The sequence below is a fragment of the Embiotoca jacksoni genome, unplaced genomic scaffold (assembly GCF_022577435.1).
Source record: "Embiotoca jacksoni isolate LCO1_2020_lvr unplaced genomic scaffold, fEmbJac1.0.p SCAF_109, whole genome shotgun sequence".
In the NCBI taxonomy this organism is placed as follows: Eukaryota; Metazoa; Chordata; class Actinopteri; family Embiotocidae; genus Embiotoca; species Embiotoca jacksoni.
This window is the reverse complement of record NW_027185240.1, coordinates 283,879-307,332: the sequence shown is the minus strand read 5'-3', so window position 1 is coordinate 307,332 and position 23,454 is coordinate 283,879. Positions and strand designations below refer to the sequence as shown.

Genomic DNA, 23,454 nt, shown 5'->3' with positions numbered 1-23,454 from the left:
TTATCTGAGGACACAGCTTGTTTCTTGTCCCTAAAAGTTACCTTGTTTTGTTTTGGGTCATTTTTAATAATCTTCGTGGATATAAATTAAAAAAATCATTTCAAACTTTAATTCTAAAAACATTTTTATAAGTTTGCATTTAAAAATGTAAAGTCTTATAAACCAAATCTGTGAACTGACCACAGACTGAATAACGAACTCACTGACCCGGAGTGATCCAGTGAAACACACCAGAGGCTCCAGGTGTTCCCAGTCAGTCGCCAACTCCTTTGGCTCCGCCCCCTCTCCTCCCACCATCAAAACAAACTGCTGCTAGCTCACCGCAACAGGAAACAATCACAAAATAATTGTGTGAAATCCTGGAAGGACATAGTTCGGATAAAACAAGCAAATTAAGACACTTATAATTTCTTAAACACAATCTCAGATTGTTATGATATAAACTATCTTCAATGTTACCTAAAGATAACTAATGTTATATTCTGAGTGCAGTAAAGGAGACGAGAGACCGGAGAGCGTTTCAGCTTTTAATTCACTAAGAAGTCTTTTATCACAAAGAAAGTCTTGAAAATGCAGACGAGAATTTCTGGATATAAACTGTACACAAAAAGCAGGAAAGGCACTCTGCATCCATGTTCAGCACCCGACCCGCACCAGAACCCACTCCAGAACCCACACCAGAACCTACTCCAGAACCCACACCAGATCCCACACTAGAACCCACACCAGAACTCACAGCTCAGCACGACTCGACTCCCAGGGAGTCACGTCGAGTCCAGACAGCACAGGAAACAGTTTTTACAGAGTCACAAACACACACACACACACACACACACACATACACACACACACACACACACACACACACACACACACACACACACACACACACACACACACACACACACACACACACACACACGTTGACACAGATACATACGTTATATACAACCGATCACAACCACAGCATCACTGACCACACACCTCCTGTTTCCTCACGAGTCCCCCAGTGGTGACCTGAGACACTCCTACAGGCAGGAGGACCTGTCCGGGTGTGTCCACCTGTCCGTGTGTCTCCACCTGTCATCACAGGTAGTTAAAAAAGTAAAACGTGACTAGAAGCGAGTTCCTCATCCTGCTGCGTTGGTTCCTTCGGACCAGCTCCATCTGGACTAGCTCCACCTGGACCAGCCAGCTCCACCTGGACGTCCCCCTCGTCTCCGTCTCGTCCGTCCCCTCCTCTTTTTAAAACAGTCCTTTGGCCTTCTTCAGGTTCACCTGCTTCCACCCTGGTAGACCTTCGTATTCCTCCCTCTTCATCTCCAGCGCCCTCTGCAGGAGGAACAACGACACGACATCCGTCACTTCCTGATTTTAAAACCCAACACGTCTCTGAGACTGCAGAAGGTTTCGTTTACAGGTGAACTGTCTGTGTGAAGATGTTCACCTGGTGGAGGTCTGAGGACCTCCGAGGACCTCTGAGGAGAGAGGTGATGAAGAGTGTGGTGAGGATGGAGAGAGGTGATGAAGAGTGTGGTGAAGATGAAGAGGGTGCTGAAGATAAAGAGAGGTGATGAAGAGGAGGGTGAGGAAGAGTGTGGTGAAGATAAAGAGGATGAGGAAGAGTGTGGTGAAAATTAAGAGGTAAGGAAGAGGAGGGTGAGGAAGAAGAGGATGAGGAATAGGAGGGTGAGAAAGAAGAGGATGAGGAAGAGGAGGGTGAGGTTCTCCAGAGAAGGACAGAATGAGACGAGCAGCTCGTCTTACCTGAATCCACCTACACACTCATCTGTAAGGTGACAGTTAGAGGAAGTTAGAGGATCATAGGGTTACATTACATTATCTTACTTTATATTACATTACATTATCTTACTTTATATTACATTATATTACTTTATATTACATTACATTACATTACTTTATATTACATTACATTACATTATATTACTTTATATTACATTACATTATCTTACTTTATATTACATTATATTACATTACATTACATTACTTTATATTACATTACATTACATTATATTACTTTATATTACATTACATTACGTTACTTTATATTACATTACATTACGTTACTTTATATTACATTACATCATGTTACTTTATATTACATTACTTTATATTATATTACATTATATTACATTATATTACATTACATTATATTACTTTATATTACATTACATTACTTTATATTACATTACATTATGTTACTTTATATTACATTACATTATGTTACTTTATATTACATTACTTTATATTATATTACATTATATTACTTTATATTACATTACATTATATTACTTTATATTACATTACATTACTTTAAATTACATTACATTACATTACATTATATTACTTTATATTACATCACATTACTTTAAATTACATTACATTACATTACTTTATGTTACATTACATTACATTATATTACTTTATATTACATCACATTATATTACTTTATATTACATTACGTTACTTTATATTACATTACATTATATTACTTTATATTACATCACATTATATTACATTACATTACTTTATATTACATTACATTATATTACTTTATGTTACATCACATTATATTGCTTTATATTACATTATATTACTTTATATTACATTACGTTACTTTATATTACATTATATTACTTTATATTACATTATATTACTTTACTTTATATTACATTACATTACATTATATTACATTACATTATATTACTTTAGATTACATTACATTACATTATATTACATTACATTATATTACATTACATTACTTTATATTACATTATATTACTTTATATTACATTACATTATATTACATTATATTACTTTATATTACGTTATATTACTTTATATTACATTATATTACTTTATATTACGTTATATTACTTTATATTACATTATATTACTTTATATTACATTACATTACATTATCTTACTTTATATTACATTATATTACTTTATATTACATTACATTACATTACTTTATATTACATTACATTATATTACTTTATATTACATTACATTATCTTACTTTATATTACATTATATTACTTTATATTACATTACATTACATTACTTTATATTACATTACATTACATTATATTACTTTATATTACATTACATTACGTTACTTTATATTACATTACATTACGTTACTTTATATTACATTATATTATGTTACTTTATATTACATTACTTTATATTATATTACATTATATTACTTTATATTACATTACATTATATTACTTTATATTACATTACATTACTTTAAATTACATTACATTACATTATATTACTTTATATTACATTACATTACTTTAAATTACATTACATTACATTACTTTATGTTACATTACATTACATTATATTACTTTATATTACATCACATTATATTACTTTATATTACATTACGTTACTTTATATTACATTACATTATATTACTTTATATTACATCACATTATATTACATTACATTACTTTATATTACATTACATTATATTACTTTATGTTACATCACATTATATTACTTTATATTACATTATATTACTTTATATTACATTACGTTACTTTATATTACATTATATTACTTTATATTACATTATATTACTTTACTTTATATTACATTACATTATATTACATTACATTATATTACTTTAGATTACATTACATTACATTATATTACATTACATTATATTACATTACATTACTTTATATTACATTATATTACTTTATATTACATTACATTATATTACATTATATTACTTTATATTACGTTATATTACTTTATATTACATTATATTACTTTATATTACGTTATATTACTTTATATTACATTATATTACTTTATATTACATTACATTACATTATATTACTTTATATTACATTCCATTACATTAAATTACTTTATATTACATTACATTATATTACATTACTTTATATTACATTACATTACTTTATATTACATTACATTATATTGCTTTATATTACATTATATTACTTTATATTACATTATATTATGTTATATTACTTTATATTACATTATATTACTTTATATTACATTACATTACATTACTTTATATTACATTACATTACATTATATTACTTTATATTACATTACATTACGTTACTTTATATTACATTACATTACGTTACTTTATATTACATTACATTATGTTACTTTATATTACATTACTTTATATTATATTACATTATATTACTTTATATTACATTACATTATATTACTTTATATTACATTACATTACTTTAAATTACATTACATTACATTACTTTATATTACATTACATTACATTATATTACTTTATATTACATTACATTACTTTAAATTACATTACATTACATTACTTTATGTTACATTACATTACATTATATTACTTTATATTACATCACATTATATTACTTTATATTACATTACGTTACTTTATATTACATTACATTATATTACTTTATATTACATCACATTATATTACATTACATTACTTTATATTACATTACATTATATTACTTTATGTTACATCACATTATATTACTTTATATTACATTATATTACTTTATATTACATTACGTTACTTTATATTACATTATATTACTTTATATTACATTATATTACTTTACTTTATATTACATTACATTATATTACATTACATTATATTACTTTAGATTACATTACATTACATTATATTACATTACATTATATTACATTACATTACTTTATATTACATTATATTACTTTATATTACATTACATTATATTACATTATATTACTTTATATTACGTTATATTACTTTATATTACATTATATTACTTTATATTACGTTATATTACTTTATATTACATTATATTACTTTATATTACATTACATTACATTATATTACTTTATATTACATTCCATTACATTAAATTACTTTATATTACATTACATTATATTACATTACTTTATATTACATTACATTACTTTATATTACATTACATTACTTTATATTACATTACATTATATTACTTTATATTACATTATATTATGTTATATTACTTTATATTACATTATATTACTTTATATTATGTTATATTACATTATATTACGTTATATTACTTTATATTACATTATATTACATTATATTACGTTATATTACAGCACATTACATTACATTATATTATATTACATCACATTATATTATATTATATTATATTATATTATATTATATTATATTATATTATATTATATTATATTATATCATTATATTATATCATTATATCCAGTGATGATGAACTTGTATTTCTGATGAACATCAATTTTCAGTGTTTGATTTGTTTCCTGTTTTAGTTTGAAATCCCGTTCCTCTTAAACGGATCTAAAATTGTGATGAGTAGACAGAAACGTGTTTGTTGTCAGAATAAATGCGAGCGTGTGTTTTCAGGTGTACCTGGAAGTCCTGGTCCGACAGGTAGATCTCCAGCCGCAGCGGGTCCACTCCCTCGGGGAGCGGCCGGGCCTGCAGCTCATCCAGAGGGAAGGAGTTCTGACAGAGCCGGGCCAACACGTCCTCCACCAGGATGATCTGGTTACACACCTCCGCCTCCTGCAGGGCACACAGCAGGGAGGCCCTTCTTTTATTCTGTGGTCATTTCCTGTTTTATTTTGTAGTGCTGCTTCCTGTCTCTGTCTGACTTATGATGACGTGAATGAATGAATGAATGAATGAATGACTGGAGGAAGTGAAGCAGTTGATGATCAATCCACCCAGGATCTCCCAATCAGGCTCTGAGCATGCTCACATTAAAAGGGGCGGGGTTTGCAGCATCTGACCAATCAAAGACATGGAAAGCAGAGCGGCATATTTTACAAACAAAAATCAAACTATAATGAGACTGTGTTTGTTTATGTGTGTATTACATATATGTGTGTGTGCTATATATGTATGTTATACATGTGTGTGTTATATATGTGTGTGATATATATATATGTTATACATGTGTGTGTGATATATATATATGCATGTGTTATATATATATGTGTGTGTGTGATATATGTGTTATATATGTGTGTGTGAGATATATATGTGTTATATATTTATATATATATATGTATGTGTGTGTGTGTGATATATATGTGTGATATATATATATATATATATATATATATATATATATATGTGTTATATATATGTGTGTGTGTGTGTGTGATATGTGTGTGTGATATATATGTGTTATATATATGCGTGTGTGATATATGTTATATATGTGTGTTATATATATGTGTGTGTGTGATATGTGTTATATATGTGTGTGATATATGTGTGTGTGTGATATATATATATGTGTGTGATATATGTGTGTGATATATATGTGTGTTATATATATGTGTGTGTGTGTGTGTGTGTGTGTTATATATGTGTGTGTGATATATATGTTATATGTGTGTGTGATATATGTGTGATATATATGTGTGTTATATATATATGTGTGTGTGTGTGATATATATGTGTGTGATATATGTGTGTGTGTGATATATATGTGTGTGATATATATGTTATATATACGTGTTATATATATATGTTATATGTGTGTATGTGATATATATGTGTGTGATATATGTGTGTGTGATATATATATGTGTGTGATATATGTGTGTGTGATATATATATATATGTGTGATATATATGTGTGTTATATATATATGTGTGTGTGTGTTATATGTGTGTGTGTGATATATATGTGTGTGTGATATATATATATGTGTGTGATATGTGTGTGATATATATATGTGTGTTATATATATATGTGTGTTATATATATATGTGTGTGTGTGTGTGTGTGTTATATGTGTGTGTGTGTGTGATATATGTGTGTGTGTGATATATATATGTGTGTGATATATGTGTGTGATATATATATATATATATATATGTTATATATGTGTGTGTGTGTTATATATGTGTGTAATATATGTTATATGTGTGTGATATATATGTTATATATATGTATGTGTGTGTGTTATATATATGTGTGATATATGTTATGTGTGTGATATATATGTGTGTGATATATGTTATATGTGTGTGTGATATATATGTTATAGATATATATATATATATATGTGTGTGTTATATGTGTGATATATGTGTGTGTGATATATATATGTGTGTTATATATATATGTGTGTGTGTGTGTGTTATATGTGTGTGTGTGTGATATATGTGTGTGATATGTTATGTCTGTGTGCGTGTGTGTGATATATATGTGTGTGATATATATGTTATATATACGTGTTATATATATATATGTGTGTGTGTGTTATATGTGTGATATATGTGTTATATGTGTGTGTGATATATATGTGTGTGATATATGTGTGTGTGTGATATATATATGTGTGTGATATGTGTGTGTGATATATATGTGTGTGATATATATATATGTGTGTTATATATATATATGTGTGTGTGTGTGTGTGTGTTATATGTGTGTGTGTGTGATATATATGTGTGTGATATATATATGTGTGTTATATATATATATGTGTGTGTGTGTGTGATATATATGTGTGTGATATATGTGTGTGTGTGATATATATATGTGTGTGATATATGTGTGTGTGATATATATATGTGTTATATATATATATGTGTGTGTGTGTTATATGTGTGTGTGTGATATATGTGTGTGTGATATATATATGTGTGTGATATATATATATATATATGTTATATATATATATGTGTGTGTGTGTTATATATGTGTGTAATATATGTTATATGTGTGTGATATATATGTGTTATATATATGTATGTGTGTGTGTGTGATATATATGTGTGTGATATATGTTATATGTGTGTGTGATATATGTGTGTGATATGTATGTTATATATATATATATGTGTGTGTTATATGTGTGATATATATGTGTTATATATGTGTGTGTGTGATATATATATGTGTGTGTGTGTGTGTTATATGTGTGTGTGTGTTACATGTGTGTGGTTGTGTTATATAAGTGTGTGTGTGTGTTATATGTGTGTGTATGTGTTATATATGTGTGTGTGTGTTATATACACTGTTATATACGTTTGTGTGTGTTATATGTGTGCGTTCCATGTGTGGGTGTGTGTTATATACGTGTATGTGTGTGTGTTACATGTGCTATATACACACTCCTCTGCCACTTTATTAGGTACACCTTGCTGGTACCGTTGGACCCTTTTGCCTTCAGAACTGCTTTAATTCTTAATTCTTGGTGTCGTAGATTCAACGAGCTGCTGGAAACATTCCTCAGAGGTTTCGCTCCATATTCACATGATGACATCACAGGTGCTGCAGATTTATCAGCTGCACATCCGTGATGTGAATCTCCCGTTGCACCACATCCCAAAGCTTCTATTAGATGGAGATGTGGTGACCGTGGAGGCCGTTGGAGTCCAGTGAACTCATCGACATGTTCCAGAAACCAGTTTGAGATGATTTGATCTTTGTGACGTGGTGCGTTATCCTGCTGGAAGCAGCCACCAGGAGACGGTCCACTGAGGACATAAAGGGACGGACACGGTCAGCAGCAATACTCAGGTAGGCTGTGGTGTTTACATGATGCTCAGCTGGTACGAAGGACCCAAAGTGGGACAAGAAAATAGTGGGCTCCAACAACCTGCCACGTTCAGAGTCCCTGAAATCACCTTTCTTCCTGTTCTGATGCTCCGTTTGACCTTCAGCAGCTCGTCTTCACCGTGTCTTCATGCCTCAATGCATTGAGTTGCTGCCATGTGATTGGCTGATTAGATATTTGCTTTAACGAGCAGTTGAACAGGTGTACCTAATAAAGTGGCCGGTGAGTGTATATGTATATGTATATGTATATGTATATTTGTGTGTGTGTGTGTGTGTGTGTGTGTGTGTGTGTGTGTGTGTGTGTGTGTGTGTGTGTGTGTGTGTGTGTGTGTGTGTGTGTGTGTGTGTGTGTGTGTGTGTGTGTCGGACCCTCTCTGTGATCTCGGCCACGTCCTCTCGGTGCTCCCAGCTGGGGAACATGTTGGTGAAGGTGAGCGGTTCCAGTCCGGCGTGGATCAGATACGACTTCTGCGGCTTCTTCTCGTTCTTCTCTACAGGAAGAAAGAATCAGAACCGAAGATTTGGAACTGAAACTGAGAATTTATACCAGAACTCAAAACACGGATCAATAACTTCAATACCACAATACAATCATTTGGATTCCTGATGTGTGACAGTCACTTCATCACGAGTCAGTGACATCAGGATCCCCTGGTGCATGCTGGGATCTCAATCATAATCATACTTCCCTGAGAGGCTGCAGCAGATGAAGATAAACTGATGAAGTAAATCGGCTGTCTGTGATTGGCTGTGCTGAACGCAGCCTCACCTGTGCAGTACTGCAGCACCGTCTCCATCGCACACTTCCTGTCGGCGTCCCAGCGGATGCGGGCGGAGCCTGTGCTCTCGCTGTCCTGCGGCCACCAGCCCTGCCACAGGTACACCTCGTGGAGGTTGTCCACCAGGAACAGAGCTGCGCAGACACGGACACACGTCATGTGACATCCTGTTCTCACAGTGAAGGATGCTGGTTGGACGAAGCTGAGTCTGGCGGGGACAGAGGACGGGCTGGTGTCTCACCGGGCTGCGGCGCGTTGAACAGGTCCTCCTGCAGGAACGGCAGCGAGCTGACGAACTCCGCCCCCCCGGACGGGTGGAAGAACTCGCTCGCCACGAAGTCTCCCGACGTGCTGCTCAGCTGGAAGAGCCGCGGGGTGAAGTTGAATTTACCTGGATCTGAGGGCAGGCAGCCAGCGTTACCATGACGACGGACATCCTGACAGAGACTGTCGTCTTTAATGGTCAAATATAAATAACAAACTGTTGTAGTTCATATTAAATATCTGGTTGTATTATTCAGACATTTTAAGAGCTTTTTAAATGAAGTTTAAACAGAATCTCGTCTTCTTAACGACACAAACTGCTCAGATCCAACGTGAATCTATCAGGAAGTGACTCAGAGTGTTTCCTGCACCTTGCAGCATGCAGTCGTAGGCCTTCCTGTCCTTTCTCCCCAGAGCCTCCCAGAAGCCCGGAGGCTCCGCCCCCTCGTCGCACTCATGGATGGTCACCCTGCTGCTGCTGTGGAGGCCGGCTTCCAGAGGACACCTGAAAGCAGCAGGAGGGAGACTGAGCTCAGCAGGAGAGACTCCTGATGGTGGAAGGTGTCGGTCGGTGTGAGACGCTCACTGCTCTCTGATCCGCAGCGCCGCCCTGCTGCCGACGCTGCGCGTGTGCAGCTGCGTCTTGCAGCCGTGCCACAGGAAGATGGCGGCCTTGTTGACGTTGAGCAGGATCATGGAGGCTCTGGAGCGCAGGCTGCTGCAGTGACACGCCACCTCCAGCAGGTGGCCCTCCACCGGCACCTCGCCACGCACGCAGTATAGACGCCACTCATCTGCAGACGGACAGGGGAGCGAGAGGGGGAGGAGCCTCAGCTGTCAGTCATTCTCATGATAATCATAATAATAATAATAGTTATCATTTATTTGAAGGCGGAATTTGATTCAAATTATGATTTTATTTTGAAAAATGTATTTTTAACTGCCAAGGTGAACGCAGATTTATTGTTTTGTATTGTTTGTATTTCATGAAATGTCACATTAAATATTTTGGTACAAAGGTTGTGTGATGAAAAGTTGTTTAACAGCTGCCTAAAATAAAAAAATGTGAAAGACAAAAAGGTAAATCTAAATAAGATATAATATGAGGGTTTACTCTGTGTGTTCTCCTCCTCCTCCTCCCTCTTCCCGGCGTGGACGATCATCCCTCCGTTGAAACACTGCAGGAAACACGGCGGCTCTTTTCCCTGCTGCACCTGAACCTGCACGCAGGAGGCCCTGTTAGCACGATGCTAATGCTAATAAAAACAGTTTGACAGTTGTTGGTAATGTTTTGGTTGTCGGGCGTCTTTCAACAGTTCGTTTTAAAAAAAATTCCCCTCGGGGATTAATAAAGTATATACCTACCTACCTACCTACCTACCTACCTACCTACCTACCTACCTACCTACCTTTTCAGCACTTCTGTTTGCTGAAAACACTCTGAAAAACTTTTTTCTGATGAGACTGCATCATCAGAGTCTCTGCAGATCTCTGTTTGACCAATCAGCAACCAGCAGTGATGTCATCATCCATCAGTGATGTCATCAACCATCAGTGATGTCATCGTTGGTTTGTGAACGTTATGAATCCTCCAGTTCAGATTCTGTCCGTCACCATCTTTACTAGTTCGGAGCAGTTTGGAACAGGAAGTGACCATATTTGGACGAGCTGGGGGAGGAGCCAGCGGTGGATCTGACCGATCTGATTGGAAACCTGACGATACTACGTCCAGCCCACCGATAGCTGTAACCTGACTGTACCACAGGCCTGTCAATTAAACAGACACGCCCCCAAAAACAGGTCTTCTTGAATCTTCTTTTCTAATGAATGAGGGATTATTTTCAGATGGACCTCCAGAAAACTAATAAGAAGGAGTGACTTTAGCTAACAACACCGAGATAACTGATGGACACATTTTATTCACTTTGGATTTGATGAGAGAAGTTGAATGGGAGTCTATGGAGCCGGAGGCTTTTTGGAGCCGACCTCTAGTGGCACTCGCTGGTATTGCAGCTGAAGACACTTCTGGATCAGAACCATTTTACAGACCTGAAGCTACGAACTCTTTGATAAACAGTCTGAGGTACCTGTGCTCCTCTCTCCTCGTCCAGCTCCACCGTCATCAGCGCCGATGTTCCCTTCTCGCTGACGGTGGAGTGTCGACCCTGCCAGAAGAAGTAGCAGCACCGCTCCTTCCCTGGACCGCTGCTCCGAGCCTCGGGGTTCTGACGGCGACCCACTGCCACACACACACACACACACACACACACACACACACACACACACACACACACACACACACACACACACACACACACAGTGTGAACGTGTTCTGACTCCATCTGAATGATCCAGATGTGATGAACATCATCCAGCTGCTCAGCTGACCTGACGTGCTGACGCTGAACTTCCACTTGACCACGTAGGCGTCGCCCTCGTGGAACTGGCCGATGCTCTGCCGCGGCAGGCGGCTGTAGTCGAACTCCAGGATGTGCCAGACGTCCACGGACGCCGTGGCGATCTCTTGCGTCCTCATGTGGTCGTCCGTCTCCACCGGGCCGTGGCCCCGCCCCACGTTCACCCCGTCCAACACGGTGGAGACGGACGACTGCAGGACGGGCAGCATGAGGGCGGCGGCGTACGGCCGGCAGTCTCGACCCGGAGCCTCCTGGAGGAGGAGCAACAGATATAAAGATAAATAAAGATAATAAAGATGAATAAAGATAAATAAAGATAATAAAGATAATAAATATAAATAAAGATAAATAAAGATAACAAAGATAATAAAGATAATAAATATAAATAAAGATAATAAAGATAATAAAGATAATAAAGATAAATAAAGATAATAAATATAAATAAAGATAAATAAAGATAATAAATATAAATAAAGATAATAAAGATAATAAAGATAAATAAAGATAATAAAGACAAATAAAGACAATAAAGATAATAAAGATAAATAAAGATAAATAAAGACGAATAAAGACAAATAAAGATAATAAAGATAAATAAAGACAATAAAGATAATAAAGATAAATAAAGATACTAAAGATAATAAAGATAAATAAAGATAAATAAAGATAATAAAGATAAATAAAGACAATAAAGATAATAAAGATAATAAAGATAAATAAAGATAATAAAGATAATAAAGACAAATAAGGATAAATAAAGATAGATAAAGATAATAAAGATAATAAATATAAATACATATAAATAAAGATAATAAAGATAATAAAGATAAATAACGATAATAAAGATAATAAAGATAAATAAAGATAATAAAGATAATAAAGATAGATACAGATAAATAAAGATAATAAAGATAAATAAAGATAAATAAAAACAAACAAAGACAAATAAAGATAATAAAGATAAACACAAAGATAAATAAAGACAATAAAGATACATAAAGATAAATAAAGATAATAAAGATAAATAAAGATAATAAAGATAAATAAAGTAAACCTATCTATAAACAGATGATGTCTCTGACCTGATAAATCAAATAAAATCAGCACTATTTTTATTCTCACCTGCTCAGGAACCAGCTCGCCACCTTCCTTCGGGGGCGGAGACTTCGCTTCGGTCCAATCAACGAACTTCTCCTTGAACAGGATCGTCTCGTTGTGCTCTGTTAGCCGGCCGAATATCGCCCAATCAGGACGGCCCTGACCCTTCCTGTGAGGAGGAGGGAGAGGAGGAGGAGGTAGCGGGGGAGGCGGAGGAAGAGGAAGAGGAGGAGGTGGAGGAAGAGATGGAGGAGGGAGAGGAGGAGGAGGAGCGGGAAGAGGAGGTGGAGGAGGAGACGGAGGAGGGAGAGGAGGAGGAGGAGGGGAAGGAGGAGGTGACGGAGGAGTCAGTCACAGTCACACTCAAGTGTGTGTGTGTGTGTGTGTGTGTGTGTGTGTGAGTGTGTGTGTGTGTGTGTGTGTGTGTGTGTGTGTGTGTGAGTGTGTGTGTGTGTGTGTGAGTGTGTGTGTGTGTGTGTGAGTGTGTGTGTGTGGTGTGTGTACCTGGGGATCAGTGTGTTACATCCTCCAGGGTCCAGAGGGTTCACATCACAGCAGGTGTAATCAAAGGTTCCGTTCCACAGATGTTTGGCCAGCTGGAAGGCGACTTTCCTCTGAGACAGAGACACGTCTTTACCGTGCCACACGTACACCTCACTGCCCAGGTCCAGAACCAGAACCTGGAGGACAGAGACATCTTTACTGGGACACAGACACCTCACAGCTCAGGTCCAGAACCAGAACCAGAACCTGGAGGACACACACATCTTTACTGGGACACAGACACCTCACAGCTCAGGTCCAGAACCAGAACCAGAACCTGGAGGACACACACATCTTTACTGGGACACAGACACCTCACAGCTCAGGTCCAGAACCAGAACCAGAACCTGGAGGACAGAGACACAGTAACACATACCGGAACAAAACACACACACACGACACACAAAACACACGCAGCACACAAAGTAACACACACACATCCTCCTTCAGTTCCAGATCACAGACGGACGTAGGAGGCGCTCATCACGGCACCTGCTGTTGCTAGGCAACAAATTAAAGGCAGCCTGCAGCTCAGAGGAGCGTCTGATGAAGATCGATGATTTTAACTCTTTACACTCTTTAACTGTTTCATGGAAACACTACTGCAGTGCATTCTGGTCCGACAGGAAGTCACCGCTTCCTGCAGTGCATTCTGGTCCGACTGACCTCTGAGGACGCCAGCAGCGAGCTGCGGGGGACCCTCCCCCACTGCTCATCATCAGGAACCAGCTTGTCGTCCAGCAACCTGAAGATACAGTTGGTTTCCACGATGGCGTTCTCAAAGCGCTCGTCCTCCTCCGGCGGACCGGCCGCTGCAGAACCAGAACCTCATCAGAACATGATGACACAAACATCAGAGTCTGCAGGAGGTCATGTTGATGCTGCTAGCTCACACTGGTACACCATCTGCCCCCCCAGGACGCTCCAGAACTGCTGCGTGTCTGGACCCTGAGGCTCCACCCCCTCCTGGACGGTCTGCACCTCCATCGCCCTGCAGCCCAGGTCCTTCTTGGTCTGGATGAAGGTGGCCAGGTCGATCGCCTGCAGACATAAACAGAGATCAGCTGTTAGTGGTGAATAAAATGTAGACTTTTATGGAAACGACGAGGTCATGTGACGTTTGTTCAGGGAGGCTGAAGACAAACAGAAAAGATCTTTTCTGTTTGAGTATAAACATGATGATGATTAGCAGAACAGATGTTTATCAGAGACGGGACGTCCTCTGGGGACAGAGACAGAGATGGGGACGTCCTTTGGGGACAGAGACAGAGATGGGGACGTCCTTTGGAGACAGAGACAGAGATGGGGACGTCCTCTGGGGACAGAGACAGAGACGGGATGTCCTCTGGGGACAGAGACAGAGATGGGGACGTCCTCTGGGGACAGAGACAGAGACGGGATGTCCTCTGGGGACAGAGACAGAGATGGGGACGTCCTCTGGGGACAGAGACAGAGACGGGACGTCCTCTGAGGACAGAGACAGAGATGGGGACGTCCTTTGGGGACAGAGACAGAGACAGAGATGGGGACGTCCTTTGGAGACAGAGACAGAGATGGGGACGTCCTCTGGGGACAGAGACAGAGACGGGATGTCCTCTGGGGACAGAGACAGAGATGGGGACGTCCTCTGGGGACAGAGACAGAGACGGGATGTCCTCTGGGGACAGAGACAGAGATGGGGACGTCCTCTGGGGACAGAGACAGAGACGGGACGTCCTCTGAGGACAGAGACAGAGATGGGGACGTCCTTTGGGGACAGAGACGGAGACAGAGATGGGGACGTCCTTTGGAGACAGAGACAGAGATGGGGACGTCCTCTGGGGACAGAGACAGAAACGGGATGTCCTCTGGGGACAGAGACAGAGATGGGGACGTCCTTTGGAGACAGAGACAGAGATGGGGACGTCCTCTGGGGACAGAGACAGAGACGGGATGTCCTCTGGGGACGGAGACAGAGATGGGGACGTCCTCTGGGGACAGAGACAGAGACGGGACGTCCTCTGAGGACAGAGACAGAGATGGGGACGTCCTTTGGGGACAGAGACAGAGACAGAGATGGGGACGTCCTTTGGAGACAGAGACAGAGATGGGGACGTCCTCTGGGGACAGAGACAGAGACGGGATGTCCTCTGGGGACAGAGACAGAGATGGGGACGTCCTCTGGGGACAGAGACAGAGATGGGGACGTCCTCTGGGGACAGAGACAGGTCCCAGATGGACCGGAGTGTGGTCGGAGGACGGAGACTGCACCTTGGCCCTCTCGATGACGTTGGAGAACTCTCCGATCCAGACGAAGCAGCGCTCCGGAGTGACCAGCAGGAAGCAGTCGCCGCTGTTCAGAGAGGACGCTCGGGGCTCGACTAGTCGGGTCTGAACGTGACGACGACCTGCGAGAGAAGAACGTCTGTCAGTAAAGCTGAAGAGTCCCCGAGCATAGAAGTGCTCCTCTGCAGGTTTTAATAAAAGGTGAGTCTGGAGGTCGTCCGGCAGGTGAACTCTGACCTTTGACCTGCATCAGCATGAGGCTCTTGTAGGGCACGGCGCTGTTGTTGGACATCTGCTCCGAGACGTTGACGCTGCGCAGACTCACGCTGCTGAAGTTCTCTTTGCTGGCCAGACCAGCGAGCGCCGCCTCCGAGTACTCCGACGTCTTACTGACTGCAAGGAGACACGTCACTTCATCGAACCACAAAATAACTCCAATACTTCGTTAAACTTTAAAACAAACACTTGATACGACGTGATAAACACAGGATCTGACTACAAACATGGCAGCTGCTGCCGTACGCTGGTCACGTGACTCACTCTTCTCAGATTTCATCCTCTTGCTCTCCAGCTGCGCCACGTTGGTCCTCTGCTCTGTGTACTCGTGCCGGATGTCCTTTCTGGCCGCCAGCATCTTTACCGGGTTTCTGGACGACTGCACGTTCCTGGTCGGACGCACGGAGCGCTTGTGCTGCACCATGGTGGAGGTCAGGCTGAGGAGGCAGGAAACAGAGCAATGACAAAACTCAGGTCCTCCACCTCAACTACTACAAATGGGAAGCTGTCAGCGTCTCCTCACGTGGGCGCCTGGCAGCCGAAGATGGCGTCAAAGTCCTCGCTGATCTCGATCCTGGAGGGCATTCGAGGAAACTCGGCGACACGTCGGTAGAACTTGGAGAAGATCTCGTCGTCCAGCTTCATCACCTCCTTCACGGCCTTCTCAGTGACGGTCAGCGTGGTTTCCTGCAGACCGGCAACTGAAGAGGGGAAAGCAGAGACACGATGAGGATGGAAAACAAACACACAACCTCAGTGAGGATGGAAAACAAACACACAACCTCAGTGTGGATGGAAAACTAACACACAACCTCAGTGTGGATGGAAAACTAACACAACCTCAGTGAGGATGGAAAACTAACACAACCTCAGTGAGGATGGAAAACAAACACACAACCTCAGTGAGGATGGAAAACAAACACACAACCTCAGTGAGGATGGAAAACTAACACACAACCTCAGTGTGGATGGAAAACTAACACAACCTCAGTGAGGATGGAAAACTAACACAACCTCAGTGAGGATGGAAAACTAACACAACCTCAGTGAGGATGGAAAACTAACACACAACCTCAGTGAGGATGGAAAACTAACACAGCCTCAGTGAGGATGGAAAACAAACACACAACCTCAGTGAGGATGGAAAACAAACACACAACCTCAGTGTGGATGGAAAACTAACACACAACCTCAGTGTGGATGGAAAACTAACACAGCCTCAGTGAGGATGGAAAACTAACACAACCTCAGTGAGGATGGAAAACTAACACACAACCTCAGTGAGGACGGAAAACTAACACAACCTCAGTGAGGATGGAAAACTAACACACAACCTCAGTGAGGATGGAAAACTAACACAACCTCAGTGAGGATGGAAAACTAACACAACCTCAGTGAGGATGGAAAACTAACACAACCTCAGTGAGGATGGAAAACTAACACACAACCTCAGTGAGGATGGAAAACTAACACACAACCTCAGTGAGGATGGAAAACTAACACAACCTCAGTGAGGATGGAAAACTAACATAACCTCAGTGAGGATGGAAAACTAACACAACCTCAGGGAGGATGGAAAACTAACAACCTCAGTGAGGATGGAAAACTAACACACAACCTCAGTGAGGATGGAAAACTAACACAACCTCAGGGAGGATGGAAAACTAACACACAACCTCAGTGAGGACGGAAAACTAACACACAACCTCAGTGAGGATGGAAAACTAGCACAACCTCAGTGAGGATGGAAAACTAACACACAACCTCAGTGAGGATGGAAAACTAACCCAACCTCAGTGAGGATGGAAAACTAACACACAACCTCAGTGTGGATGGAAAACTAACAACCTCAGTGTGGATGGAAAACTAACACAACCTCAGTGAGGATGGAAAACTAACACACAACCTCAGTGAGGATGGAAAACTAACACAACCTCAGTGAGGATGGAAAACTAACACAACCTCAGTGAGGATGGAAAACTAACACACAACCTCAGTGAGGATGGAAAACTAACACACAACCTCAGTGTGGATGGAAAACTAACACACAACCTCAGTGAGGATGGAAAACTAACACAACCTCAGTGTGGATGGAAAAAAAAACACACAACCTCAGTAAGGATGGAAAACTAACACAACCTCAGTGAGGATGGAAAACTAACACAACCTCAGTGAGGATGGAAAACTAACACACAACCTCAGTGAGGATGGAAAACTAACACAACCTCAGTGAGGATGGAAAACTAACACACAACCTCAGTGTGGATGGAAAACTAACACACAACCTCAGTGAGGATGGAAAACTAACACAACCTCAGTGTGGATGGAAAAAAAACACAACCTCAGTAAGGATGGAAAACTAACACAACCTCAGTGTGGATGGAGAAAAAAAACACACAACCTCAGTAAGGATGGAAAACTAACACACAACCTCAGTGAGGATGGAAAAAAAACACACAACCTCAGTAAGGATGGAAAACTAACACAACCTCAGTGAGGATGGAAAACTAACACAACCTCAGTGAGGATGGAAAAAAAACACACAACCTCAGTAAGGATGGAAAACTAACACAACCTCAGTGTGGATGGAGAAAAAAAACACACAACCTCAGTAAGGATGGAAAACTAACACACAACCTCAATGAGGATGGAAAACTAACACACAACCTCAGTGAGGATGGAAAAAAAACACACAACCTCAGTAAGGATGGAAAACTAACACAACCTCAGTGAGGATGGAAAACTAACACAACCTCAGTGAGGATGGAAAACTAACACAACCTCAGTGAGGATGGAAAACTAACACAACCTCAGTGAGGATGGAAAACAAACACAACCTCAGTGTGGATGGAAAACTAACACAACCTCAGTAAGGATGGAAAACTAACACACAACCTCAGTAAGGATGGAAAACTAACACAACCTCAGTGTGGATGGAAAAAAAACACACAACCTCAGTAAGGATGGAAAACTAACACAACCTCAGTGAGGATGGAAAACTAACACAACCTCAGTGAGGATGGAAAACTAACACAACCTCAGTGAGGATGGAAAACTAACACAACCTCAGTGTGGATGGAAAACTGACACAACCTCAGGGAGGATGGAAAACTAACAACCTCAGGGAGGATGGAAAACTAACAACCTCAGTGAGGATGGAAAACTAACACACAACCTCAGTGAGGATGGAAAACTAACACACAACCTCAGTGAGGATGGAAAACTAACACAACCTCAGGGAGGATGGAAAACTAACAACCTCAGTGAGGATGGAAAACTAACACACAACCTCAGTGAGGATGGAAAACTAACACAACCTCAGTGAGGATGGAAAACTAACACAACCTCAGTGAGGATGGAAAACTAACACACAACCTCAGTGAGGATGGAAAACTAACACAACCTCAGTGAGGATGGAAAACAAACACACAACCTCAGTGTGGATGGAAAACTAACACACAACCTCAGTGTGGATGGAAAACTAACACACAACCTCAGTGAGGATGGAAAACTAACACAACCTCAGTGTGGATGGAAAAAAAACACAACCTCAGTAAGGATGGAAAACTAACACAACTTCAGTGTGGATGGAGAAAAAAAACACACAACCTCAGTAAGGATGGAAAACTAACACACAACCTCAGTGAGGATGGAAAAAAAACACACAACCTCAGTAAGGATGGAAAACTAACACAACCTCAGTGAGGATGGAAAACTAACACAACCTCAGTGAGGATGGAAAAAAAACACACAACCTCAGTAAGGATGGAAAACTAACAACCTCAGTGTGGATGGAGAAAAAAAACACACAACCTCAGTAAGGATGGAAAACTAACACACAACCTCAGTAAGGATGGAAAACTAACACACAACCTCAGTAAGGATGGAAAACTAACACAACCTCAGTGAGGATGGAAAACTAACACAACCTCAGTGTGGATGGAAAAAAAACACACAACCTCAGTAAGGATGGAAAACTAACACAACCTCAGTGAGGATGGAAAACTAACACAACCTCAGTGAGGATGGAAAACTAACACAACCTCAGTGAGGATGGAAAACAAACACAACCTCAGTGTGGATGGAAAACTAACACACAACCTCAGTAAGGATGGAAAACTAACACACAACCTCAGTAAGGATGGAAAACTAACACAACCTCAGTGTGGATGGAAAAAAAACACAACCTCAGTAAGGATGGAAAACTAACACAACCTCAGTGAGGATGGAAAACTAACACAACCTCAGTGAGGATGGAAAACAAACACAACCTCAGTGTGGATGGAAAACTAACACACAACCTCAGTGAGGATGGAAAACTAACACAACCTCAGTGTGGATGGAAAACTGACACAACCTCAGGGAGGATGGAAAACTAACAACCTCAGGGATGATGAAAAACAAACAACCTCAGTGAGGATGGAAAACTAACACAACCTCAGTGAGGATGGAAAACTAACACACAACCTCAGTGAGGATGGAAAACTAACACAACCTCAGGGAGGATGGAAAACTAACAACCTCAGGGAGGATGGAAAACTAACAACCTCAGTGAGGATGGAAAACTAACACACAACCTCAGTGAGGATGGAAAACTAACACACAACCTCAGTGAGGATGGAAAACTAACACAACCTCAGTGAGGATGGAAAACAAACACACAACCTCAGTGAGGATGGAAAACTAACACAACCTCAGTGAGGATGGAAAACGAACACACAACCTCAGTGAGGATGGAAAACTAACACAACCTCAGTGAGGATGGAAAACTAACACAACCTCAGTGAGGATGGAAAACTAACACACAACCTCAGTGAGGATGGAAAACTAACACAACCTCAGGGAGGATGGAAAACTAACAACCTCAGTGAGGATGGAAAACTAACACACAACCTCAGTGAGGATGGAAAACTAACACAACCTCAGGGAGGATGGAAAACTAACACACAACCTCAGTGAGGACGGAAAACTAACACACAACCTCAGTGAGGATGGAAAACTAGCACAACCTCAGTGAGGATGGAAAACTAACACACAACCTCAGTGAGGATGGAAAACTAACCCAACCTCAGTGAGGATGGAAAACTAACACACAACCTCAGTGAGGATGGAAAACTAACACAACCTCAGTGTGGATGGAAAACTAACACACAACCTCAGTGTGGATGGAAAACTAACAACCTCAGTGTGGATGGAAAACTAACACAACCTCAGTGTGGATGGAAAACTAACACACAACCTCAGTGAGGATGGAAAACTAACACAACCTCAGTGAGGATGGAAAACTAACACAACCTCAGTGAGGATGGAAAACTAACAACCTCAGTGTGGATGGAAAACTAACACAACCTCAGTGTGGATGGAAAACTAACAACCTCAGTGTGGATGGAAAACTAACACAACCTCAGTGTGGATGGAAAACTAACACACAACCTCAGTGTGGATGGAAAACTAACAACCTCAGTGTGGATGGAAAACTAACACAACCTCAGTGTGGATGGAAAACTAACACACAACCTCAGTGAGGATGGAAAACTAACACACAACCTCAGTGAGGATGGAAAACTAACACAACCTCAGTGTGGATGGAAAACTAACACACAACCTCAGTGAGGATGGAAAACTAACCCAACCTCAGTGAGGATGGAAAACTAACACACAACCTCAGTGAGGATGGAAAACTAACACAACCTCAGTGTGGATGGAAAACTAACACACAACCTCAGTGTGGATGGAAAACTAACAACCTCAGTGTGGATGGAAAACTAACACAACCTCAGTGTGGATGGAAAACTAACACACAACCTCAGTGAGGATGGAAAACTAACACACAACCTCAGTGAGGATGGAAAACTAACACAACCTCAGTGAGGATGGAAAACTAACACAACCTCAGTGAGGATGGAAAACTAACAACCTCAGTGTGGATGGAAAACTAACACAACCTCAGTGTGGATGGAAAACTAACAACCTCAGTGTGGATGGAAAACTAACACAACCTCAGTGTGGATGGAAAACTAACACACAACCTCAGTGTGGATGGAAAACTAACAACCTCAGTGTGGATGGAAAACTAACACAACCTCAGTGTGGATGGAAAACTAACACACAACCTCAGTGAGGATGGAAAACTAACACACAACCTCAGTGAGGATGGAAAACTAACACAACCTCAGTGTGGATGGAAAACTAACACACAACCTCAGTGTGGATGGAAAACTAACAACCTCAGTGTGGATGGAAAACTAACACAACCTCAGTGTGGATGGAAAACTAACACACAACCTCAGTGAGGATGGAAAACTAACACACAACCTCAGTGAGGATGGAAAACTAACACAACCTCAGTGAGGATGGAAAACTAACACAACCTCAGTGAGGATGGAAAACTAACACACAACCTCAGTGAGGATGGAAAACTAACACAACCTCAGTGTGGATGGAAAAAAAACACACAACCTCAGTAAGGATGGAAAACTAACACAACCTCAGTGAGGATGGAAAACTAACACAACCTCAGTGAGGATGGAAAACAAACACAACCTCAGTGTGGATGGAAAACTAACACACAACCTCAGTGAGGATGGAAAACTAACACAACCTCAGTGTGGATGGAAAACTGACACAACCTCAGGGAGGATGGAAAACTAACAACCTCAGGGAGGATGAAAAACAAACAACCTCAGTGAGGATGGAAAACTAACACAACCTCAGTGAGGATGGAAAACTAACACACAACCTCAGTGAGGATGGAAAACTAACACAACCTCAGGGAGGATGGAAAACTAACAACCTCAGGGAGGATGGAAAACTAACAACCTCAGTGAGGATGGAAAACTAACACACAACCTCAGTGAGGATGGAAAACTAACACAACCTCAGTGAGGATGGAAAACTAACACAACCTCAGTGAGGATGGAAAACTAACACACAACCTCAGTGAGGATGGAAAACTAACACAACCTCAGTGAGGATGGAAAACAAACACACAACCTCAGTGAGGATGGAAAACTAACACAACCTCAGTGAGGATGGAAAACGAACACACAACCTCAGTGAGGATGGAAAACTAACACAACCTCAGTGAGGATGGAAAACTAACACAACCTCAGTGAGGATGGAAAACTAACACACAACCTCAGTGAGGATGGAAAACTAACACAACCTCAGTGAGGATGGAAAACTAAC

General features: G+C 39.9%; 1 protein-coding gene across 7 annotated transcripts in view; it reads right to left on the bottom strand.

Moving 5' to 3' along the window:
- Positions 1-513: 513 nt before the first annotated feature.
- svilb (supervillin b) overlaps positions 514-23,454 on the bottom strand; it is a 68,675-nt gene continuing 45,734 nt past the window's right edge. For 4 of the 7 annotated variants that reach the window (XM_069178043.1, XM_069178096.1, XM_069178061.1 and 1 more), the window contains 18 exons: positions 16,790-16,967; positions 16,531-16,703; positions 16,228-16,383; positions 15,976-16,112; positions 14,619-14,766; positions 14,392-14,537; positions 13,687-13,862; positions 13,207-13,351; positions 12,056-12,335; positions 11,755-11,906; positions 10,782-10,887; positions 10,254-10,461; positions 10,039-10,172; positions 9,645-9,857; positions 9,394-9,537; positions 8,994-9,115; positions 5,450-5,605; positions 514-1,332 (listed from right to left, as the gene is read on the bottom strand). In XM_069178043.1, the coding sequence (XP_069034144.1) occupies positions 1,246-1,332; positions 5,450-5,605; positions 8,994-9,115; positions 9,394-9,537; positions 9,645-9,857; positions 10,039-10,172; positions 10,254-10,461; positions 10,782-10,887; positions 11,755-11,906; positions 12,056-12,335; positions 13,207-13,351; positions 13,687-13,862; positions 14,392-14,537; positions 14,619-14,766; positions 15,976-16,112; positions 16,228-16,383; positions 16,531-16,703; positions 16,790-16,967 (2,861 nt within the window). In that variant the 3' untranslated portion in view covers positions 514-1,245. Of the gene's footprint in view, positions 1,333-1,360; positions 1,555-1,767; positions 1,790-5,449; positions 5,606-8,993; positions 9,116-9,393; positions 9,538-9,644; positions 9,858-10,038; positions 10,173-10,253; positions 10,462-10,781; positions 10,888-11,754; positions 11,907-12,055; positions 12,336-13,206; positions 13,352-13,686; positions 13,863-14,391; positions 14,538-14,618; positions 14,767-15,975; positions 16,113-16,227; positions 16,384-16,530; positions 16,704-16,789; positions 16,968-23,454 lie in introns of those variants that run through there. The other 3 variants (XM_069178078.1, XM_069178087.1, XM_069178070.1) reach the window with 3 other exon arrangements.